This window comes from Sprattus sprattus, assembly GCF_963457725.1.
Source record: "Sprattus sprattus genome assembly, chromosome: 20".
Classification (NCBI taxonomy): domain Eukaryota; kingdom Metazoa; phylum Chordata; class Actinopteri; order Clupeiformes; family Clupeidae; genus Sprattus; species Sprattus sprattus.
In genome coordinates this window covers 19,993,523-20,018,682 of record NC_137918.1, presented here as the reverse complement: position 1 = coordinate 20,018,682, position 25,160 = coordinate 19,993,523, and the positions used below count along the sequence as shown (strand labels likewise).

General features: G+C 43.2%; 2 protein-coding genes across 4 annotated transcripts; one reads left to right on the top strand and one right to left on the bottom strand.

The window, feature by feature from the left end:
* Nucleotides 1–1,947: 1,947 nt before the first annotated feature.
* wfs1a (Wolfram syndrome 1a (wolframin)) lies at nt 1,948–14,164 on the bottom strand. Of its 2 annotated transcripts, XM_080859051.1 has the most exons (11): nt 14,044–14,164; nt 12,458–12,780; nt 12,154–12,427; nt 10,787–10,857; nt 9,453–9,597; nt 8,814–8,990; nt 7,726–7,788; nt 6,933–7,054; nt 6,561–6,686; nt 5,406–6,094; nt 1,948–4,985 (listed from the first exon to the last, which is right to left on the bottom strand). In XM_080859051.1, exons 2-11 carry the CDS (start codon nt 12,773–12,775, stop codon nt 3,845–3,847), a joined length of 3,126 nt encoding a protein of 1,041 aa, XP_080715177.1. In that variant the 5' UTR covers nt 12,776–12,780; nt 14,044–14,164; the 3' UTR covers nt 1,948–3,844. The 2 variants fall into 2 exon arrangements, with proteins under 2 accessions (XP_080715177.1, XP_080715176.1); XM_080859050.1 differs by having other exon boundaries at nt 12,154–12,780.
* A 1,588-nt stretch (nt 14,165–15,752) lies between these two features.
* Nucleotides 15,753–25,123, top strand: crmp1 (collapsin response mediator protein 1; the record flags this gene model as incomplete). Of its 2 annotated transcripts, none has more annotated exons than XM_080859053.1 (14): nt 15,753–16,103; nt 17,585–17,673; nt 18,097–18,281; nt 18,849–19,013; nt 19,552–19,613; nt 19,752–19,832; nt 20,598–20,666; nt 20,794–20,914; nt 21,365–21,521; nt 23,122–23,263; nt 23,375–23,545; nt 24,026–24,205; nt 24,489–24,654; nt 25,032–25,123. In XM_080859053.1, 14 exons carry the CDS (start codon nt 15,753–15,755, stop codon nt 25,121–25,123), a joined length of 2,031 nt encoding a protein of 676 aa, XP_080715179.1. The 2 variants fall into 2 exon arrangements, with proteins under 2 accessions (XP_080715179.1, XP_080715180.1); XM_080859054.1 differs by lacking the exon at nt 15,753–16,103 and adding an exon at nt 16,632–16,679.
* Nucleotides 25,124–25,160: the final 37 nt, after the last annotated feature.

The following is a 25,160-nucleotide window of genomic DNA, read 5'->3' as shown; positions in this document are numbered from 1 at the left end:
AGCATCCTCCACCTGCGTCAGCACCCACCCCCCTAGCGAGACCATTTCACCTCTGGCAACACGGCTTCAGTGAACTACAAAAAAAACGATATCACAAACTGTCCTGCGTCTGCTTGGTACAGTGTAAACAAAGCTTGCTGTCTTTCTCTCTCTCAAGGATCGCATCCTTCAGGAACCTCACTTTGACCGAATTCTTCAGTATTCGCCCCCATGACCACGGGGTAGTTTATCACTCACCTCAAGTGTTCAACTCATCTCACCTCCCTGAGGATGTGATAGTGGTGTTCAGTGCTTGGACCGTGGCTACGCCTCTGACTGGGCATCAGAAGGATTGAACTGCCTTTCGCGTTGAATATAAAGCTGAATGAATGTACTTGTGGAGCACACAGTTTGCTGGTCCATTTTTAAAACTCGTGTTAATGATGGTAATGATGATTCTATGATAGGGATGTCTGTGACGAACTGCTTTGTCCATGAAGAAAAAAATGAATTGTGATTCATGTTTTTAGTCCTCACTTTTCTTTGGCTCTCTGGTCTGTCTCTGGTCTTTCTGGCGCTTTCTCTCTTGTCCTTGTACTGCTCTCTTTCACACAATGTCAGACTCCGTCTCCATGGTATCATGCTTTTTTGTCCTTTTTATCTTTCCTGCCATAGTTGTCTCCTTTAAGACATGTCTCTCGGCTCCGTCTCCCATCATGTCTCAGTGTTGCTGTTTCTCCCTCTATCGTTGTCTTCTGAACCCCCACTGCTGTCCATTCTTCTTGTAACTGGTAACCTCACTCACTGCTACTTATTCCTGACATTTTAGTCCTTTGGATGTCGAACCTCTGTGTTATCTGTGCCCTGCCCCATTCCTCTCTATCCCTCCCTTTCTTTCCTTATCCCTCCCTCTCTTTTTTCTCTCACTCTCTCTCTTTCTCTCTCTTTATTTCTCTTTATTTAACACTACCACCCAGACTTGAACAGTGGCTCCACGTCTTGGTCTATCACAGCAGTATCTGTACAGTATTCCTACATCTGTACGTATCGCAGCTGAAGCCAGGGGAGCCGTGCTCGTCCATGTAAAAGGGAGCACGTCAGTAGACAGCCCTCACTGCACCATGGTGATACCAGCACGGCAGTTGCCATGGTGATAGGCCTTCTGCCATCACGACCACTTGAGCTCAACTCTCCTCTTAGACATTGGGGTAGTCACTCTCACACACATTTAGGTACACACAGACACACAAACACACACACAGAAATTCACATGTTCCACACCACAGAGAAATGACCAGGGAAAAGGCTTTTTTTTTTTTTTCAGGGCACACAGAAACAAAAAAGCATGTTTACCATTATCAAGTGTTACTAGTGTGTATATCTATGATGCCTAAAAAGTAATCAAATGACACTTAATGGAAATCAAATGAGGCAATGAAGGAATGTGCATAAATAATATAATCTGAAATGAAAGATTATGTGTCCATATGTGATTCCTTCTATGAACTGATTTTCCATTGAGTAATCGGGCAGTCTCATTTTATATGAACTGCCACACTTTTATGTGTGTGTGTGTGTGTGTGTGTGTGTGTGTGTGTGTGTGTGTGTCTGTAAGAGAGAGAGAGAGAGAGAGAGAGAGAGTGTGTGTTCCTTCCTAGTATGTATGGTTGCTTACAAATCTCTTCATGGGAAGAGATTTTCAGTGAATTAAGTGAAACATTTGACCTGCTTCTATAATGGTGTTGAGGTCAAATGCCACAGACATAACAGTATTCTTACATTCTAATCCATACATAGACAGTCAGCTCATATCAGTTTTATACTGTACTTTAGAGCGCAGTAAAGCCTTCTAGTAATGCACCCACACAAATATACTGTACTTTGGAGCACAGTTATCACCCAGTCAACTACACTGTCCTTTAGAGCGCAGTAATGCCTTCTAGTAATGCATCCAGAAATATGCTGTACTTTAGAACACAGTTATGCCAACTGACATGTTTAATTTTTTCGTTTAAGAATCTCTCAAAAATACACTTAAGGAAATTATATTGAGCACACAAAAACTCTAAACATACAGTTGGTGACAATTCCACAACATAATCAAGAGATCTGAGACTACTGTAGACTACTCATGATCCACAGTAGGCACAGTGTATGAAGACTTTGGTTTAATTATGCAAGAGGCCTGTTCCACTTATTAGCCCAATAACAGTGATCTAGATGTAAACAGTGTCCAGTGTCCACACTTATGCCCGGACCGCAAATGGAAGAAATAAGGGTAAGTTATATATGTATTATGAATCGATGTCATCAGGATTAGATTTGTGTGTGTGAAATTATCACCACAATTGAACCATCTGGGAAACCAACTTTAACTAATGTTGCCAGCGAGGAAGGACCTCTAACACACATGGGATACACCTCCTGGATATAGTGGATCTTAAAAAATGCTCCACACTTTTTTTCAATGATCTGTTTAACTTAAGTGGACAATCCAGTCATTTAACGTTTCAATTAACATACATTGAGACAAAATTCCAGAATATTTCATTAAGCAATATAAATAGTAAACCATCTGGAGATAAAAGAACAGGAAATAACTGCAAAATAAAAACATGAAGTATTGAACTTTGATAAATAAGCACCTTTATACTCAGTAAACTCAAACATATACAATCTTAGAAAAAACAACTTCTTCAGTTTGCCCTGTCAACCAATTGTTAAAATGTTCTCCTTACCTTTAAAAGCTGGGACAAGGAAATTGTAATTATAATAGTCCTGAGTAGGTTAGTCAAGTGTAGCTAACACACTTGACTTACCTACTCAGGTCTATTATAATTACAATCAAATCAAAAGTACCAACAATGAGTGTGGAGAAAGATTGGAGTCAGGGATGCTTTAAAGATTTTTAAGTTTTGAAAACTGCCAGTTGTAAATCTTATGTCCCAGTGGTTCTGCAGAGAGGGCCAGGGATAGTTCTTGCCCAGGAAAAAGAATTACAAATAAAAAAATAAGGTCATCTAAGGTTCTGCTTGAATCCTTAAAGGCCTTTCATCATAGAGTTCTAAGCTAAATATTTAAGGAGTTTACAAAAATAATGAAGAACATTAGCAATGTTAACAAGTGTACACTTTGTAGAGGAACACCAGTCCAAAGCAAGAGCAAAAGCTCTATTTGCAACATAGAGGCACTGATGATGGATCTGCTGGCTCACACAGAGGTACTGGTGAGGGATCTGCTGGCTGGCTCACAGGTCTGAGCGTGTCACAGGTCTGAGTGTGTCAAATTGACGTTGGAGGACAATCATTATGTGACTGGCATGGAGATTTGAGTTGTTGAGTAGGGTAGAAAGATACCACATACTACAGGTTACCACAAGACTCTGGTAAAGGCCTAAAGTTAAGTGGCTCTTCTGTGACCATCACCAACTTTCGATACCCTGTCCATATTTTAATAATATAAGAACAATGTTGTGCTTCATTTGCGCTAACCACTAGCATGTTTGATATGGTGTAAACATGAGTTTAGTGTTTGTTTGGCAGCTGAGTTTCAAACGGCATGCTTTCATAGGTATCACTATGATATGTAAAATACTGAAGACATACGTAGGTCTACTTCAAAGTCAGTCTATCACTTACATTGCCATATCAAGACCTTTATCTTGAACAGACTTGATATTGCTGATCAAGATAATTACCATTTCGTACTTACTTTTACTCTTAGTTTATTTGGAAAGAAACATCGACTTAAATGACAATTATGAATAAAATTGTTACCTCCCTCCCGTATCAAATATCTATACCTGGCATTTTCACCAGCTTTAACTCTCCACGTTCATTTCACTGTTCCTGTGTTTACAGTTCCATCAGATCGTAGCAGAGAGGAACGGCGAGAAGAAGAAGTCGAAGGCGAACTTCATGGCGTTCCTCATGGTGTGCCGCAAGTTGCGCTCGTTTTTCACTTGCCGGCCCTCGGGCATCAGGGAGGACTGGCAGTCCAGGCAGTGGATGGCCTTGAGCTCGAACGCCGGCAGCTTGGCCCCCAGCTTTCCCTCAAGCTTGGTGCTGAACTCCACCTGGCTTCCGGGGTCCAGGTTCAGCAGCACCTGCTGGAACTCATGGCTGGCCTTTAGGACAATGTCAAAGCTTGGGTCGTCAACGGCAGTGCTGGTCATCCCCACCGTGACTTCGAAGCTGAAGCTGTCGAAGCGCTTGACGTGGCAGCTGTGCTTCGCCATCGCCTTAACCTGACAGAGATCCTCAATGGGCTGGGGTACGCTGGGAATAGCTGACGACGTGTTCGTTTCGGAGGCGGTCGTGTTTGCTGGCTCACACTTTGGGTAGACTTCTCCGTACAGGCAGCGCATCCAGTCCCCAATGACCACGGGTAACATGTTAATGACCGACTGGGCCCCGTTCTCCGTGTCGGCCACTCGCACTTGCCGGAAGCGCCCCGTCCAGGTGACCCGGTGCCCCTCCAGGTGGCTGCACCAGATCTGCGTCTGTGCTATGCCCCGAGCCTGCCATGCCGGGGGGCCGCAGTGTCTGCCATACTCATGCCAAGTCAGCGTGGAGTTGTAGACCTTATGCCCCTCAACGTTGTAGAGGTACATGGCACAGAGCAGGATCACGGTGCTGATGCAGAGGAGGATGAGCTTGACGGGCCCACGGTGCGTGATGGACCTGAACACGTCCATTATGGACATGCTGAAGCGGGTCCACAGGCGCAGGGTGACCGGGACAGCACAAACGGCCAGAGTCACCAGCATCTTGGTGAGCTCCAGCGCCAGTAACCACTTCACCATCTGGAAAAGCAGCATTAACGCCAGGCCCATGGCCAGGACGGGTAAGGCAAACAGGAAAAGGAAGTAGGCCACACAGGTGCGAATGAGGCCCACGCCAGACGAATGCTGCAGCAGGACCACAGAGAACTCCCACCACATGAAGCACACCAGATAGGGGACCAGGAAGCAGTAGGTCCCACTGAAGCCTCGCATTCTCGCCATTCTGAGGAACATGGAAGAGGGGAGGTCAATCATGATGATCTTAATTTAGGATACAGCAGATACAGCAATATGCATAAATATGCTTTGACATGCATGGACCCATTTTGGGTGAACCCATTTTCTGCCAATGGAAACTAGCCTTTTGGCTACAATTGGGTACATTTACATTTTAATGTTTATTAATGTAAACTGTCCCTCTTCAACAAATAAACAAACTGAAAATTGTACACATTCAAATAATGCACTTTTCGATCAGATCTGTGCTTACTGCATGGATTAGTTAGGTTAGTAGTGTAGTATTGTAGTGTAGTAGTAGATTAGTAGTGTGTAGCTTAGTAACCACAATAACAGAAAAAAGAAATTACAAGAGAAAAAGAGGAACTACTGCAATGATCCCACTTCATATTTCTCCCAAACGCACCTGAAGAACTGGTAGAATAGGCAGAGGTAAAGCAGACAGGGCAGGCTGAGCTTGAGCACGATCGAGTGACCCAGCGGCACGGTGGCAAAGGTCTTGCCCAGCATGCGTACCATGACCATCGTGTGGGGCAGCCGTTTGGTCAGGGTGCAGGCAGACGACGCCACCTCAATGATGATTGCCCTCCGCGCGTAGGTGGCAGCCTTGGGGCTGAGGCTCATGTAGCTGAGCACGGTGAAGAAGATGGCCACCGTGGACAGCTCCGAGCACGGGATCCAGCCCTTGTCCGCCACCGGGAAGGTGAAGATGACAAAGACGACGGACGTCATGAAGTAGAAGTACTGCTCCAGGTTATTCCAGCCGAAGTTGGTCTCGGCCTGCTCCACGTCCAGGGTGGGCTCGAAGCGCGTGAGTAGCGTGGTGAGGGCGCTGAAGTTTGCCCAGCCCTTGCTGCAGTGGAAAATGCGAAGCGTACAGATCGCCATGGCAATGAAGGAGAGGTAGAAGATGAGCAGAGGGATGACGAAGGCGAACAGGTCGATGGTGAGGTTGCTGATGATGAAGAAGAAGATGAGGGCGTTGACGTGGTGCGTGGGGATGATGGTGCTCAGCCACTGGACGCCGGCACGTGAGGCCCAGTCAATCAGCTGGTCCTTCATGCCCATGAAAGCATTCACAGGGTACTGAAGGCCCTGGAGAGGAGAGGAGAGGAGAGTCAGCAGGAGAAAACATTTACATTTAGTCATTTAGCAGACGCTTTTATCCAAAGCGACTTACACATGTATACACATTTACACTGATGGCACACTGTGTATCATTAGGGGTTCAATGTCTTGCTCAAGGACACTTTGACAGTGAATAGAACTAGCAACCTTCTGATTACTTTAACGACTTCTCTACCTCCTGTACCACTGTCGCCCCCAAAAACAAATGTACAGTCTGCCAGGAGAGGAAGAAAAGACAAAGACCAAGTGTTTAGTATTCAGTCAAACTAGAAATAAGCAATATTGTGCGTATTGTCCTTATGAAAAATGCAAGTGTGTATGAGCAACATTGTGTAAATGATTATGTCTGCAACGGAGAGTTATCAAGTTAAAATGAAGGCTAGCAAATATAAATGAGAGAATGAACTTGAAAGAGTGTTCACTGGAGGCTTACCAGAAAGTGAGATTTGAAGTCAATGGCTCTCTTCATGGCTCCGCTGCGCTTGGTGCCCAGCATCATTCCACTGCCCCAGCTGGTCCTCCGAGGGCTGCGGCTCGAGGTGACTAACTCACGCGAATCCTGTTGGTAACAAACACCACATACTGTCCTACAGACCAACCTCCGTGTCCACAATTTCATAGAGACGAGTTGTATATTTTTGCTTCATCTTTACTGTAGGACTGTCAGATACATTATAGAGGTCAGTGCTCGTAACATATTTGTATAATGTATATATGGTGCTGCTAAATAGACATTGTTACTTCCACCATACCATACCATCACACAATCATTACTGTGCTTTGGACACCTGGTGTTACAGCATACCTTTTGACCCCCGTCTGTTTCAACAGGCACAGTCTTCTTGGTGCTGCTGTCCAGGCTAGGTGCAATGCCCTGGGCATATTGCTTGGTGATTTCCACAAAATGGTCTAGGTCTAGCTGTCCAGCTATGGGCACAGACAGGGTTATGTCAGTGGTTGAACATCAAAAATGTAAAGATTATGTTAGAATAAAGGTATCAATAATATATCAATCAATAATATGTAATTAGTTTTACTATACAAAAATATATATTGAACCACAGTGACATACTGTTTTAGTTACTCGAGTCGATTCTCTAAGGTCTTAGGTTTGCTATAATTCTTTTTAAATATGAAATAGGAAATAAATGGCCGTCTGACAGTTATGTCCTTGTAATTATAGTATCAAAAGGTATCATTGGCAGTACCTTGGAGCATTTATATGCATAGGAGGGCTGTTAACAAGCCTCCTCGTCCTAACACAATGTCTCTTCACAAGGAAATGACTTTTGGAGAAGTGGAGAAAACTACTATTTTCAGAAACAGAAATCTCCACACTATTTGCAGTATATACTACGTATACACTACACAATCAGATGTTTAATCTAGTTTTTCTCTGCTTCAGAAACAATGCAGCGGACTCGAGGGGTTTAAGGGTAACTGACATGTATAGAAAGACAGAGAGGGGGGGAGATAGAAAGAGAGAGAGAGATAGAGAGAGAGAGAAGGAGAGAGAGAAAGAGAGAGAGAGAGAGGGAGAGAGGGAGAGAAAGAGATGCTCATACACACAGAAACCTACATACACACCATAGACTTACATTCTGTGCCAACCATGCTCTCCAAGACTCTCCTTTGTGTGTCGTCGGAGGTGGACACTGTGCCTGTGGAAGCAGGGCCACCTGTTGGTGAGGACTGAGTACAGCATGGCAGCGTGTCTGTCAAACAGTGGCTTAGCATTCCAGTGCAACGTCATCCAGTCATTCACAAGCGCTCCCGGAGAGAGAGAGGGCACAGGCTGAGATGCCAAACAAACCCACAGTTGCATAAAGCTCAAGCAGCCCAGAACACGTGGCTTATTAAAATAACCTGAAGAACTCACTCTCCCAAATGTAATAACACAGGCCTATATTAAATTACCTGGATTCACTTTCCAGAAAATGGAATAGGATACTTGACTCAAGCAGTCCAAGCAGACATAATGAAAAGCTATTTGCTGTTGCTTCATCTGTTTAGAAGCATTCATGCTTTAAAGAGGTCACTCTGTTCTAAAATATTTAACTGATAGCAATCTTTATTTCACATCAACCGTTCTTTCAACAAAGGCGCCAGCACATTAAAGGCACTGTCCACGATTCTGGGGAAAGGTTATTGATACTTGAGCTCAACAGCCAAACAAATCACAACCTCCCTTACATGCTACAGAAGCAATGTGTCGATTGGCTGTAATAGTGTGTGGCTCGGTCCAAGCCAATTAGTTTCCCATTTACAAAGCCAGGACTATGTAAGAACACTGGAGGTTTATTGAGTACCCACACAGAACAGACAGCTATAGGACGGTAGGAGCAATTTGCTGAATTTGACAAGAAACGCATTAGATTAGAATCACAGACTGCACCTTTAAGGAAACCTTATTACTGTAAGGTAGCATGTTTCAAGCCAATACCCAACCTATTGATTGCAATAAATGAAAGATATTTGACCAAATTAAACTCTCATGATTGCAATAAATGAAAGATATTTGACCAAATTAAACTCTCATGCTTACAGACAATACTAGCTGAAAAGTTACCACACAGAAAAATAAATACTAATTCTTCCATGACAGACAAACAAACAACAAGCAAACGGTCAACAAAACATTACTCTTTAGGCTGCAGCTCTTCCATGCTCCACCGGCGTGCCATACCTGGCACTGCACTGCTGCCTTGGCTGACATTCTCAAGCATCTCCGACATTCCAACGGTCTTCTTCCCGTCCGGATTGAGCTTGTGGAACATCATCATGGCCGCCCGCCTCACCGCCTGCTCAAACTTGCTCTCCGTGGACAGTTTCCGCACCTCCACTTCATTCTCTGGAGTGATGCCTGTTTGGGAGTAAACACAAGCCACATCATTGAGGAGGTGGATTTGATCATGAGCGGCTCATTTTGACCTGCTAATCGCAGTTCGACTTGCATATTAAGACTGCATCCATACCATCTTCAGAGTGAAATTAAGAGACTAATTTGACTCACCGAGGCACCTAAGATGACGCATTGAGGCATAGGAAAAATCAAAGCAAACCAAGTTAGTTTATTAGGTAGTTAGCTAGTTATTTATTTCTTCCTCAGATTAGGCCATCCTCTTCTTAGTGCTTCACTAAAGTGTTTAATGTGCTTAAAAACACAGACACTCTGTACAGAATGTGTGACGTCATTTGAATCCTTTGCAGTTTGACAACTGACAATGCTCATATGCTCAATAATAATGTACTCTTTTTCACGGGATGTGATTTTAGTTTTTTACATTTTTCCCTCACAGAGAGGCTGTATGGCACAGACACGCACCTTTCCTCTGAATCCAACAGCGCTGCAGATACTTAGACGCTTCCTTGCGGCCCAGTTTCGCAGACTGCACCAGCCACTTCACAGCCAGCTGGTTGTTCACTTCTTCGTCTTCCTCCGTGGCCAGCTTCAGGTAGTACTTACCCAGCTGAGGGGCACAGCCACAGGGACATGTGGAGCATTTAAAGCAGTTTTTTAAATGGAATGGCTGGGGGTTTGATTTGGTGAACACTCCTTAATCATGGGATGGTGATCATGTTAAAATACTCTGACTCTTATAGACTCTGTATTTGTATTCCTCTGTTTGTGATGCAGTTGTTAGTACTCTTATTACAGTAAGTAAACTATGTTTACAGTGCCCACAGATGTCAATAACTATATAACTCTCCTCCACACCTTGCAAAACTCCTGGTTATCTAAAGTGCACTTGAAGTCTTCACAATGAGCTTCCAACCCCTGTGTATCATGGGCCACCGACTCCTTATGATTCTATGCCTGAAAGATCACACAAAGAGTGACTCATCTAAGGGTGAAATGCCAAGTCATGAATCCAGTAGTATAGCAGGGGGTGACACTTCATCATGTCAGAACAACGCCCCCTGTGGCATTTAAGTTCACAGCTTCTTAGGCGAAGTATGAAAGACATGCTGAACAAGACCACGGCCCTTGACCCTTTTCATGCCACAAGGAGAAACAGAAGGTGTTGATTTCACAGACTTTGAGCCATATCTGTTCCTCTGTGTGTGTATATGCCTGTGCACATGTGTGTGTGTGTGTGTGTGCGCGCCTGGGTGTGCGTTGCTACACCTTCTGTATGTTGAAAGTTCATGACTGACTGTGTTTACATGTGGGAGTTCTCTGGGTTATATTGAGAGTGCAGGCTCATCTTCCAGGAACCTGGAAATAGACTTTAACTCATGAACACGACAGTCAAGTCTGTTAACCAGTGTAAGCCAAACCCTGCGCTGTGTGCAGTCCGATGCCACATCAAACATGACTGGGCAGAGTTCTATTTTGCTCTTGTATAGTACAATGAAGATAAAGAAGAAAAAGAAGAAGAAGTGACTACAAAAAAATCCGTTTTTCAAATGTAATGTTGTTTGTAGTTATGTTTGCTCAACCGACTCTCTCGCTCTCTCACTCTCTCTCTCTCTCACTCTCACTCTCACTCTCACTCTCTCACTCTCCCGGGTGATGGATATGTGAGCGGGTGGGTGTTAACTTGCGTGTGCATTTGTGTTTATATTTGTATGTGTGTGCTTGTATGTGTGTGTGTGTGTGTGTGTGTGTATGTGTGTGTGTGTGTGTGTGTGTGTGTGTGTGTGTGTGTGTGTCACCTGGCACTGAGCTTTAGCATCGCCACCCTTGGCCTTTTCTTCCAACTCTTCAAAGGGCAAGTCCTCTTCCTCTGAATGAGACAGAAGCATTTAGTACATTTTCTTCCTCTGTTCCAGATACGCAAGCATAAGTCATACAAATACTTGGATTTATTAAACATGTAAAATTGTAATTTTATATCTAAACTTATTTTGCATATTACTATTCTGACATGTGAGATTTCACATTGCATTGCAAGCTGCATCAACTGAACATCTGCATCTCATGGACCTGACACTGTGTGGTTAACTAAGGGGTTGGTGATGCACCAACCCACCAATCCACACATGGGAAAAGTGTGAAGGATGTGAATTATAATGTTGTCCATTTAATTAAGCCATTGTCACCAATATTCAGATATCTGTGTCTAGTGTATACGGTGCAGTTTCTCAAACAAAGACAACAGCACAAAATGATCACCATGAAAGCATAATTGCCATCTTTTGCAGTAGTGGCTGCTATCTCTTATTAGCACCTCTGTTTATTCACCATCTTCCGTCCTGCCTCCAAATTATTTTATATCTCATTACTATATATAATATAACTTTCATAAAATGCATTTTGGAAGATATCTTACACTTGACTGTATTATACTAGGAGACTTATGATATCCTGACTAATCAATAATCCTCAAATGAAGAGAACTCACTTGACTCTGAGTTGATGGAATAGCAGAGGGATGATTAAGTGGTGATTTACCAAAATGGTCAAATGCAATATGAGCTCTGTGGTGTGTCTGTGTGTATGTTTGTGCATGTCTGCGTGAGTTCTCACTTAGAGACATTTAAAATAAAAGATATTACAAGATGCTGATTATAGCTGACCTGCATCTGTCCGAGACAACAACACATCACCTCAAGGATATTCCATAGAACAGTATAAACCTGTGTTCCTGTGTATTACCCAATCCTGAGAAAGACTGCATGCGGTTAACTTAGCAGAAACCATTTGGCAAAATTTGTGAAGATAAAATCGGCCATGCTGTTGGACCTGGGCCATGCTCTTGTGAGACTTCAAATGTAAACTAATGTTGCTTACTGAATAGATGTGCAAGGACAAGCGTATGTTTGATGTGTTACAATACCGTTCAAACATTAGTTTATCTCCTGTCCACTGAGAAACAAAAGCACTTGATTGTAAGTCCATAGGGGTCTAAGATATGAATCAGTCAAATACGTACAAAGAAACATTGCAGTTCAACGACAGTTCAAAATCAAAACCTGTGCAAACATCTGCAATGTTTTATATCAAAATGTTTTCCTTGTTGTGACTCCTCTAAAAGCATGTGTACTTTACCTCAACTCCCCCTCACCCTATGGATGATTACCTTCTTCTTCAAAGGACTGTTCCTGGTCAGCTTTCTTCATCTTCTCTTGCAAAATCACCCTCTGAGCCAGGTCTTTAAAGCTCGTAGTGCGAGGCATAGAGGTATTTTTTGACGTGGCAGAGGCAGGTTCTGTACCAGGTGGGGAAGAGGCTGGTGATGAAACACTGAGCTTTGAGGAACTCAAAGGCATCGCTGTGGTGTTCGACGATGGCGCTGTGTTGGTGTCAGAGGGGTCGATGGAGATCTCAGGTGCTTTGACGAGGGGGCCTGGGGATACACCGGCTGCGGAGACACCGGCTGGGGAGACACCGGCTGGGGAGACACCGGCTGTGGTTGTGGGTGTGGCAGAGGGGCTGATTAATATGGCTGGAGAAGCAGGCGAGGTATTTTGGAGTGTGCTTGGAGGATCTGTGCATGCTGCTGGGGACATGAAGGTGGTGGTCGAAGATTTGGAGGTGGAGAGGGCTTCGGCAGAACTCTCAGAGGGAGGTGGTGTAATGGCTGACACGGGCAAGGGTTGGGATTTGGAAGATGTGGGGATGTGAGGATCAGTATCATTGACTGATGGGCCATTTTCCAGAGGGGGCGAAGGGGAGGATGGAGGTGGGTTGTTCAGGTCCATCGCAACTGCAAAAGACAAGGAAATCACCAGCTAGAACTTGTCAGACTGGAGCTCATCATATGCAAGTGCGGTGCTATTTTAATGCCAAGCAAGAGAGTTGAGAGCCGTGGATGGCAACTGGTGTTCTTGTGACCTTTGTCTTTAAACTCTCACATGACACCCTGCACTGAAACACTATACAGTGGGGAAAATATGTATTTGAACCCCTACCGATTTGGCAAGTTTGGCCACTTGCAAAGAAATGTGTGATCTAGAATTGTAATGGTAGGTGTATTTTAACAGTGAGAAACAGAATATAGATGAGACCAAAATCAAGCTCTTTGGCATCAACTCGACTTGCCGTGTTTGAAAGGGGGAAGAATGCTGAATATGACCCCAAGAACACCATACCCACCGTCAAGCATGGAGGTGAATACATTATGCTTTGGGGCTGTTTCTCTGCCAAGGGTACAGGACGACTCCACCGCATCAAGGGGACTATGATGGGGCCATGTAACGTGGAATATTGGGCTTGAACCTCATTCCCTCCCATTGAAAACGCAACCTTAAGGAATTGGAGAGGATCTGCAAAATCCCTCCTGAGATGTGTGTAAACCTGGTGACCAACTACAAGAAACGTCTGACGTCTGTGCTTGCCAACAAGGGTTATTCCACCAAGTACTAAGTCATGTTTTGCTAGGGGTTCAAATACTTATTTTCTGCATCAAATGCAAATAAAGTCATAAATGTTATAAAATGCATTTTTCTGGATTTTTTTGTTGATATTCTGTTTCTCACTGTTAATATACACCTACAATTATAGATCACACATTTATTTGCAAGTGGCCAAACTTGTGAAATCGGCAGGGGTTCAAATACTTATTTTCCCCACTGTACATGGTATTCTTTATTACTCCAGGAGCACTGCTTTGTTCTGTCTCTTGTATCTTACATGTACCTATCAACAACTGCATCTTATCCACATGCGCACTTTACAACACGTCACGCGAAAACAACGGGGAAAACTACAAGTTCATTTTTAACATTACAAATTCGCCTTCTGTTCAGATTCAAGAATTTAACTGGTTAATATAAAGGTCCTTGGAGAGCATTCCAAAACTTTCCAAACTACTTCAGGTCAGTACAAACTTCCAAATCACGGGTTAAGTCTTAATGCTGGCATGATTGCATACTGGAACTCTGGCAAGCCTCAACAGGTTGTAAAGCAATGTACGCCTTAGTTTCAAGTAAAAACAGAGTAGCCTAGCGCAATAAAAATAGTTACTTACTTGATTAATTTGGATGAATTGCTATGATCCACATAAAATAAATGTTTCCTGCACTGATTAGCAGACGAAGACGAAACATTTGCGAAAGTCCATGTCAGTCCCGACTGGCTCGCGAAACCGGAGACGCGCGTTGAAGAGGCTGGCAATGGGATCCCTTCAGCTGTCCCAGTCATTGTCAGCTCGTGAATCTTTCTGTTGGTTAATGTCGGTGTCAATCTACTGGATCATTGATACGATTGGCTTTCCCTAGTGTTGCAGCATCCATTGCCTATAGGCTTATCGCTGGGTTAGCAGGGGATTTGAGCAACGTACTCAAGATTTATGACTATTTGACTCAAGTGCGGGCACGTTTTTCGTCTGACTAATAATATTATTCTGTCGAAAAGAGTTAACGCTTAGTAGGCTATTCACCGAGTTGGTTTGACGTTTTAACAATTGATACGAAAGCAACAGCATTGCGGTATGCTTTAAATGTAACGCAGTCAGGAATCAACTTAACTGAGGTTGCATGCGGTCTGCAGAGTATAAAGACAGAATAATCGGTCTCCTGTCAAAAAAAACTTTATTTCAACCATTGCATCTTACGTACTTGTCATTGTCTGTGTATTGCATTTGCTTCTTTGTGGAATATTAAGATTATGAGGACATTACATTAGTCTATTTTTGCCACCCAGAATTCGTGAAACTTTAATGAGCATGTCCGCCATAACAGCCCATCTGCAATATATCCCCTCATGCAGCAATTATTTTATTTAGCTGAAATGAAATAACAGGCTTGTGAGACTTCCTGCTTTATGTCTTCAATCTGCGCTCTAAACATAGACATGGCTTTGAGATAGACAGTGCAATACTGGGATAACACACAAAGCGACTTAAGAGCGGAAGCGAACGAGTGTGGTGTTTCCCCAAAGCGTTCAGTCAAATGGAGCATCTTCAAGCTGTTTTTTAATTTTTTTAATTTTTTTATTTCCCTACGTCTAACTTTATTCCGTTATTCTTTATATTAGTACGAGTTCTGATGAGCGAGATTGATTCATTTAATCATCTCCCTTGTTTTGAACCGAATCCCTCAAGCAGGTGCTGAAAGACAGTTCCCAGGACAATCAAGCTGTGCTGCTTTCCCAACTTCGTTTGTGAAACCACAACCCCCGTTGGAGACCAATTTAGTCCAATGCATCTGACTCCCTCTTTATAACTTAAGCTACATCGAACAACGGGTGCAATCACATTTAAAATGTACATGAGCTGCAGCAAAATTCGTTAGAGTTGCGGTTAGTCGCCTCTGAAGCTGAGCACAGAGCACTGAATTCCGCCGCTACCCAAAATATGCGTACATCAAGCCCGCAAGGGAATGACAACAAGCACATTACAACTACATAACAAAAACGATGGCCACCGGTTTGAAGGCTCTTTTCGCTTTAAAACTCCCATTGCATGTCACCGGGAGTAATTCTGGCTGCTTTTTTTAGAGAGGACTCTCTCACAAACGACATCAAAGTGGTAAATACGCCATAACTGCAGTTTATGGACCAACCGAAATTAGAGCACTGCATCAGTTATTCGGCGCACCCCCTCGCGTCGCGCAGCTCAAGCTTTCACCGTTCATCTCACGCACTGCAGCAGGCTGCATGGTTTAAAGCATCTGGCTTGACCTGGTTTTAGTATCCAGATTTGTCACCTCGATTAAACGTACTAGTCTATTGCGTGCAATGTCCGACTGCCGGCGACAGTGGAATCGGGAGGATGAACTCCCGGTTTACTTGGCTGGGCCTATCACAACGGGTCCAAGTCAGCGACAGAAGCATTGCGGAATGTTCAGCTCAGTGGAGGGGGCATTCGACAAAAAAACAATTGATTTGGAGTCTACCGATGTGAGCCAGAGAGGGAGTCGCATCCCTCGAAGTGGGAGCAGAGAGCGTGTCCTAGACGGGGACTGTGCCAGCGAGACAGCCAGCGTTGGTAGTCTCAACTCTCCGGGAAACCAAGAGGATGGGCGAGCGGGTGTCGAGATCACATACTCGTCTGGAAAAGTCTGCTTTTCAGGACAAGCTGACGGAAAGGTGGGCTACGTGAAGGGCAGGGGTTGTGCCAGCCAATGCAACAATTCTATAATGAATACATGTAGCCTACTTTTGTTGTTTCAGTATTATATGGAATCCTGAATGGTGACGGTAGCCTACCAGGTAGTCTATATTATTCGTTTTTCGCTGCTTTATTTTGTATTATTTTAACTAATCCAGCATCACAAAGATTGTTTACCCTACACCAAACAATAACAGAATACATGGTCTCGATAAAGATTATGTTCGCCCCAGGCTGCGCACGTCCCATCTGGCGGCTGGTTTTGACGCGTGCCGTGACTTTTTGGCCACCACAGGCTATACTTGTAAGGGGGCGCTCCCGTTCACGCGTGGAATCACATAAACACACACACGCGCAAATCCTGTGAGAGGCGCTCATCCCACTAAGCAGACGGCAGCGGCACCACTCTCGCGCTGTGCGTAGGCGCTCTCGAGACACAAAGAAGGGCAAACCAGCTTATTGTTCATATCGCGTCTATGCTCGCGACGTCGGTGGGGCAGGACAGCATGTCCGGGACAGGCTACCAAGGGAAAAAGAGCATCCCCCACCTGACGGTAAGATACGTTGCCTGGCTGTTGGGAGGAACCACTGCTGAATCCTTCTCTAAATCCCTACCCTCGGCAATAGGCGGAGGGATTAAATTCTTAGTGAGATGAGAAGAGTGGAGGCCATGGCTTTCGTGCTGCTTAATGTTACGTTATCAGCAACCATTTGAAAGCACAATGTGACGAGACAAACCGAATCGATGTCAAAGTCATGCCTGGAATTTTTGCACCATCCCATAAGTTTCTTTATGGTTGGTGAGTGACCATAAGCAATCATTGATAAAACTCTATCGCCTCGTCAAGACAAGACAGTGGGTTTCTGTGAGCGCATTTCAAAGAGTAGGTCATTGGAGTTGTATGCCAGGCGCAACAGGGTTCATATGGAGGGCTTCAGGCAAGGACAGACACGAGTGTAAAGGGGCGGTGACCGCTGTCAGTCGTTCTTTTCATGAAACTACCTAAAGTTTGCAATTCAATTGACAGAGTCAATAAACTGACGTGACCTCTATGATGTCAATGCACGTGTAATTCAGCATCAGAGAAATGATATGTGACACCTGTGTCTGGATTCAATGGTTACCTCCTCAACTGAACAAATAAAAACAAATGTTGAATAAATTCAAGTTCTTTTGTCAGCAAAATGCTTTTACTTGTTCTCAGCTGTCAGTAAGGTGCTCTCACACAGATGATGCTATTCAATGGAAATCAAATTGTATTTAAGACAGCTTCTGCCTTCTTGATAGGACAAACTCTGCCCATGCTTTACTGGTGACTCAAAAACATTTTGAAGTGATGCAAAAGAATGTTCATACAGCAGCATAGAATGCGTCTTGTGAAGCAAAAAGCACTTATATTATTAAAGCAAAGGGAAAATACTTAATTTTGATATTCTCTGCTCGCTCTCTTTTTCACAGAGTGATAGACTGCTCATCAAAGGAGGGAGGATTGTTAATGATGACCGGTCATTCTATGCTGATGTCTATGTGGAAGATGGTCTCATAAAGTAAGTCAGATATTGCTTAATATGGAAACTGAAACATACTGTTAAACTGGGGATTCCCACTAAATCTTGGAACTCGCATTTAATGTTTGAGAAAGGGTAGCTTTCTCTATTATGGGAGATGTGTGTTTCCTTTCATGGGACTTGATGGTGCCTCTCTTCTGCTCTGGCTGGACGTCGGAAGGCTGGATGCAGCACTCTCATTGCCTTAGCTTTATGCATTACACATAGTCTACAGTACTGACTTGCATGACACTTTATTTTACCCTCCATCTCACTTACTGACTTTTGTACTTTATGTAAATAAATGTTATAGTTGTATTAACGTTACCCGACGGTGTCTTGTCTTCCCTATGCCATGGCTTCTGCGAGCTAAGTAGTCATAACACCCCCCTCTCTCTCTCTCATTCCCGTTGTTTCCTCCAGGCAGGTGGGGGAGAACCTGATTGTTCCCGGTGGGGTGAAGGTGGTGGAGGCAGATGGGCGCATGGTGATCCCCGGCGGCATCGATGTCAACACCTGCCTGCAGAAGACTCACCTGGGGGTCACCCCTGTGGACGACTTCTACCATGGCACTAGGGCTGCAGTGGCTGGAGGCACCACCATGATCAGTGCGTTTATTAGACAAGCAGCGTGACATGTTTTAATAAACACTTCTGATTAGACCTTCGGTCTTTTTATATATGCATGGTCAATCTTGTAACAAAACAGAGAGACATCTGTACCCGATAACAAAGAGCAAGTGATTTTGTGCAAATGGTTTGTACAAAAGTATATAATTTAATGAATTCTCTGGGGACACATTTCAAGCAACAGTTCTATACAGCAGCCTGTACATTATAAAATAATTTCCAAAGAACGATTGATTCCTGTGTTGGTAAAATGTGTACAGATTCCACTGCAGACATACCTGACACCAATCTCTTCAGAGAGCACCTCCCTTCCTAACTGGCACCTTGGCTTAACTTGCACTTACGCAGTGACAGTCCCGCACTTCTTTTTCTTTCTATGTTGTTTTCTATTTCTTTAAAAAAAAAAAAAGGCAGTATTTATTTTTACACCAGGTTTTATTGCTCTAAGCTTGACTGCTCTCTCCCTTGTACGTTGCTTTGGACAAAAGCGTCTGCTGAATGACTAAATGTAAATGTCTAATAACACCTTCCATTCTCTCTGTCCAGTCGATCATGTCAACCCTCAGCCAGGTGACAGCCTGCTGGAGGCCTTTGAGAAGTGGCAGGAGGCTGCGGACAAGAAGTCCTGCTGTGATTACTCCCTGCACATGGACATTCCGCAGTGGCATGAGGGCGTGAAGGAGGAGCTGGATCTTCTGGTGCAGGAGAAGGGTTAGTGACACACTGCTCTGGTCCGTTTGAGATTTTAGTGACAGACATACGTACTACATGCAAAGAAGTGGATTTATTCCAACAATGATTTTGAATTTCATTGGAATTAAAAAAATCAGGATTCCCACGGTCATGGAAAAGTCATGGATTTCTTTAAATCTCGTTAAGTCGTTCAAATAATGAAATGAATTAAAAGTTTTGGAGAAGTAATTTATGTAAATTAAGTTATTGTACTTTACCATGGATAATGTTTCATAGTGCAATTTTCTGCAGAGTGATACCGTTTCCACTTACTTGAATGGGTAGCCTAATTATCCTTTTAGGAATAGATTTGAAAAGGTTGCTCCATTTTCATTCATCCAACCTGTGGCGTAAAGCACACAATCTTGTTTACTTGTAGGTTAAGAAAGGGCATGGCGATGTCATTAAGAGACTGTATGGGAACCCTGTAAAACATCATTGCAAACTAATGTCTTTATATTTCTCTCTCTCTCTCTCTCTCTCTCTCTCTCGTGAATTCTCTCTCTTTCTCTCTCAGGGATCAACTCTTTCCTAGTTTACATGGCTTACAAGGACCTGTACCAGATGTCAGACTCCCAGGTAAATTGCCCATCACTTTTTTATTGTAAGGTTTCGAGAAACACTGTAAAGCTCTCTCACATAAATTCAGTCTTGCTCCACTGATGAACATTGAGTAACGGCTCATTGGTTCCATCCGTGTCCTGTGTCTGCCTGTAGCTGTATGAGGCCTTCTCCTACCTGAAAGAACTGGGAGCTGTGGTGATGGTGCATGCAGAGAATGGAGATCTCATTGCACAGGTGAGTTAGCATGGCGGGCTGGCCAGCTTTCAGTGAACAATAATAAAGTAGGAACATAATGATAAGATGCAGAGTTAAAGCCAGTGGGGTAGTCCAGGGTATACGCAGGTATATGGAGTATACCCACTTATTTTTAAGTCAGCATTGCGTATACCCACTTCTCAAAATAGGCCGTTTATCCTGTGCTGTATGAAAAAGAAGAGTACACCCACTTCTCCAGGGACCACTACACCACTGGTTAAGGCAATCGTAATAAAACAATGAACAGCTGGTGAAAGAGCTGGTCATAATATGTCATAATATGAATGTAGAAATGATTGTGAATACAACAAGACAAGTTAAGAACAAGAGGGCAGTGATAGTGGTGACCTGGTTGGTAAAAATAAATGATAGGAAAGATGATGATAGATAGATAGATAGATAGATAGATAGATAGATAGATAGATAGATAGATAGATAGATAGATAGATAGATAGATAGATAGATAGATAGATAGATAGATAGATAGATAGAGATAACTTTTAATCCCGTGAGGGAAATTCAATTGTCAAAGCATGATGACGATTGATGATCAAAGTGATGATAGTACAATAATAATGTAAAGATTTCCATAAAAAGTACAATAATAATGTAAAGATTTTCATAAAAAGTACGATAATAATGTAAAGATATTCATAAAAAGAATGATATGCAGCACATCCTCTCTGTGCTGGTTATAGTGATGGTGAACATCACAGTGACCAAAGCTGTCCAATTGTCCCCCAGGAACAGAGTAAGATTCTGGACATGGGAATCACAGGACCCGAGGGTCACCCGCTGAGCCGCCCAGAGGAGGTAAAGCCCACAGATCACTGAGCAAATGAAGGGATTACCCAATAAGGGCCTACACCAATGAGATAACACCAGCATGAAGATACATCCTACTGAGTTCAGCTCTGATTTGGTTATTTTCACCTCCCAGCTGGAGGCGGAGGCAGTTTACCGCGCCATTACTCTTGGAAACCGGGTGAACTGCCCTGTGTACATCACCAAGGTGATGAGCAAGAGTGCTGCCGACACCATAGCCCAGGCCAGGAAGAAAGGTGAGCGTGTGTGGTTCATCATGGCGGACATGTGACAAGAAAGACATCACTTTAGTGTGACATGTATTGCAGTTATAAACACGTTAAACGTGTTGCTAAATATAGAGTAAACACTGTTAACTAGCCTGAACATTTCTCCAAACACTCTGCAGATCATTAATGCTGTCCTCATACTGTTACAATCACAGTGTTGACTTATTATTCCAAATTATTTGGAAAAATTGAGAGATGCAAAATTAGTCAGTTAGGTGTGCTTTCGAGTCTATAGTATGAGCAGTCCAATGAGATTGCAGGGTGATTGCCACAGTGTTGCACCATTTTTAGCATTAGATGCACCAGATTGTAGAGCCAGTTTAACCCTCCATATAATTTAACCAAAATGTTTCTTATTTGTGTTAAATTCAGTTTTTACAGCTATTACAATATTATGCATTATATTTCACTGTGTAGGCGCCGTAGTGTTTGGTGAGCCAATCACAGCTGGTTTGGCCACTGATGGATCGCACTATTGGAGCAAGAACTGGGCCAAGGCTGCTGCTTATGTGACATCTCCACCCCTCAGCCCAGACCCCACAACCCCCGACCACCTCCACTCTCTGCTCGCCTGGTAGGAGAGCATGGCCAATCCCACTCCATCTCTTTATACTCATTTACATATTGGTCTCTTTAAATATTGATAAAGTCATCTGAATTATTATACAATAACGAAACTTTGACGTGTGTTTGCACAAATACTTTATAAATATGGACCGATGACAGCAAGATCTGCTACATGATTCCAAATGGCTAAACATTATTATTTATTTTTTTAATCTGTGAGAATTTTCCACACAGAGACTACTTCATGACACCAGTGCATTGCATTTAGGATTTGAGAGAGGTTTAAAAATGGTGTATTGTAAACCAATGATGGAGGGTTATCTTATAGATGCCCACCACTGTAACAGTTGGCCCTGCTGGCCACAAGCTGCTCCGCCTCTCACACTGAGATGCGATCCACTTCCTCCCGAGCTCGGTTCTGCACCACACCTTGCTTTCCCTGGCCCCGTTTCCAGAAATAGAAATGCGGTGCTGGTGGCGTTCAGCTCCTGTTGCCATGGTTACACCCCCCCCCCCTTCGAACTCCTCGCCATCATTTTCTGCCTTCATTCCCTCCCTCCCAGCTTGGAGGCAGGCTGACGAGAGAGAGGGATATGTCAGTTCAATGATGCTCTCTCTCTCAGATTTGCACGACCAGAGAATACATGTATTTGTATTTTTAGGCTTTTGACAACGCTTGGATGGCTTCTGTTGTCTATTATTGATAAAAGGATATGCTGCTTTAGTATTTATTTATTAAGATCTTACATGCCTCTCTTCCCTCTTCTATTTTAATTTAACAAATGCAAGGTTTTATGTTTTTTTAACAGAAAAATGTGTTGTTTTTTTACCGGCCACTCACCTGAGCAGGTACAGTTTGCTAAATTAAAGGCTTTAGCTTTCAATATCATGGAATCATGATATCTTTTGATTGGAGCATTTGTTTATGAACACAGAAGTAGATATTATATGAAGAGAGAGACCTGGGTATTAGGGGCCACTCCTCACCATGTCCAGCCAGGCATAGTTAACAGGAGGTGGCAGTGTGGCGGCTCAGCTTTGCGACTTACCCCAGCAACAGCATGCAGGAGGGCTCACCTGCTTGCATTGCAAGGCCATCTGGTGGTGGTCTACAGAAGTGCCTCAGACTCCATTTGTTGCATAAGGGTTTAGGGTCAGATTATAATCTATCAAGAATTATCTTTACTTATGTGTATGTGTGTAGTGTGTTGATTTTTCTTGTGTGAATGTGTGTTGATTTTTTTACAAACACACATAGGTTTTAATGATCGACAGTCCAATATATATATACTTATTCAAACAACGAAATATCATTTTCTCCAAACAATTATATGGAACTAATGTGTTCACTGTCACATTTAATAAAAAATTGAGACACTATAATTAAAATAAAAGTTTCAAAAACATATATTAGATAAAAGTAAATGACAGCCAATGGGATTTATTGAACATTGGACAAAATTGTCTGTGTTTTAGCCGTGCACTTGAAAAACTGCTGTCTTATATTATGTTTTTGTGCCATGCATAAACATTTGATCAAAAGTTTTGTTAGCGGTTGTTGCATGTGTAGTTAACATATTTGTGGCTGCCATGTTTCTCTGGCACAGTGGAGATCTGCAGGTGGTGGGCAGTGCACACTGCGCCTACAGCACCTCGCAGAAGGCCATTGGGAAAGACAACTTCACCCTCATCCCTGAGGGGACCAATGGAGTAGAAGAAAGGATGGCCTTCGTCTGGGACAAAGCTGTGGTGAGGGAGAGAGAGAGAGAGAGAGAGAGAGAGAGAAAGAAAGAGAGAGAGAGAGTGTGTGTGTGTGTCTATATGATCGAGTCAAACTTTATCTTGAATCCTTTTGTTCAGGCAATGGGGAAGATGGATGAGAACCAGTTTGTGGCTGTCACCAGCACCACTGCAGCCAAGATCTTCAACCTTTACCCGCGGAAGGGCCGGATAGCTGTTGGCTCCGATGCTGACATCGTCATCTGGGACCCTGACAGGACCAGGACCATTACTGCCAAACTGCAGCAGTCGGTTAGAGAAGTGATGATTTTATAATTGTATAATATTTTGCCTAAATTTCACCTATTTCTCCATTTCACCTACGCTTGCCTTGCTAACGTTCAGAACTCTATAGACATGGTTCTGCCCGCTGTTCTGAAAGGGATTTGATTGCATGTCTGTACAACTCAGTTCAAACTCTGTTACTCTGGTTCAATTCCTCTCCTTTCATCTTCTATTTGACTTCATTCTTCTATCTTTGTGTTTTAAAATGAAAAAAAAAAATGTATTATTATTATTATTGCTACAACGCTAAAACTACCCGTGTGCATTCTGTATCTTTAACATGTAGGTCATGTTAAACCCAATCTGGCTAGTATTACAGTAATTATACATTTCTCTCTCTCTCTCTCTTTGTCTCTGTCTCTGTCTCTGTCTTTGTCTATGTCTCTCTCTCTCTCTCTCTCTGTCTTTGTCTCTCTCTCTCTCTGTCTCTCTCTCTCTTTCTCTCAGGCTCAGGAGTATAATATCTTTGAGGGGATGGAGTGTCGTGGGGCTCCCTTTCTGGTGGTGAGCCAGGGGAAGATTGCCTTTGAGGAGGGCAAGCTTCATGTGCAACAGGGCACCGGTCGTTTCATTCCCCGTAAACCCTTCCCTGACTACAGTTACCAGCGCGTCAAAACCAGGGACAATGTGAGAACTAATGTTTTATACACTTTTTATATTATTTACTGTTCTCCCTATGAAATTAAATAGAATTTGTATCTGTAAACATTTTAAATATTAAGAATGTACACACTCTATGCCGTTAAAATAATATTTTAAACCAAAATCTGATTGTTGTCAAGGTTTGTGTCATAAGGAAATACAGACTGAAATTAATTTACGTCATCAAATGATGGAAAGAAACAAGTCATAGAGTCTAATATGGGAAGGTTCTCATCCTCCTAAGAATTCTGGGATTTGTGGTTTACAGATGATGGGCAGGCAGGCTGTGTCTCGTGGAATGTATGATGGCCCTGTGTACGATGTGCCTGCCACCCCAAAGTACATAACCCCTTCACCTTCTGCCAAGACCTCGCCAACAACCCACCAGCCCCAACCAATCAGAAATCTCCACCAGTCCAACTTCAGCCTATCAGGTAATCCCACGCAAATTATTATTAACTACATTTTAATCTATTATCCTTAATAGTTTTATCTCTGGTTTATCTCATGTTTCATGAAATCGCTTTATTTGGATGGTCACTATAGAGTATAGACTATCTACAGATGCTCAGATTATAGAAAAACTCTGTTGAAATTCTGAAAATCTGTTAACTACAATGTATGGTTAAGGTTAGGGTTTTGGGTTTCGTTAAAAAGATGTCCAGAGAAAATTTAGAAAGTTGAATTTGAACAAACAATCTGTAAAGTGTCTGGTAGCGGACTATCCAAATAAAGTGTTAGCAGGATCTGTGCCGGTATGAACCAGTGATTAATGGTGTCATGGGTTGCTCTTGTATTTTTTTAATCCTAGGAGCACAGTGTGACGACAACATCCCACGGCGCTCTGGCCATCGCATTGTGGCGCCTCCTGGTGGCCGGTCTAGCTTTACTAATTTCGGCTGAGCCGACTGAATGATTTTGTGTGTGTTGTGGGGGGTAT

Excerpts from the sequence above, each read along its gene's own strand:
- wfs1a (XM_080859050.1), bottom strand. The coding sequence starts at position 12,775 with ATGGACCTGAACAACCCACCTCCATCCTCCCCTTCGCCCCCTCTGGAA. Across the intron at positions 9,598-10,786 it reads ATGCTAAAGCTCAGTGCCAG|CTGGGTAAGTACTACCTGAA; the intron begins GTGACACACACA and ends TGTGCCCCTCAG. Across the intron at positions 7,055-7,725 it reads GAGCATGGTTGGCACAGAAT|CTGGACAGCTAGACCTAGAC; the intron begins GTAAGTCTATGG and ends CTGTGCCCATAG.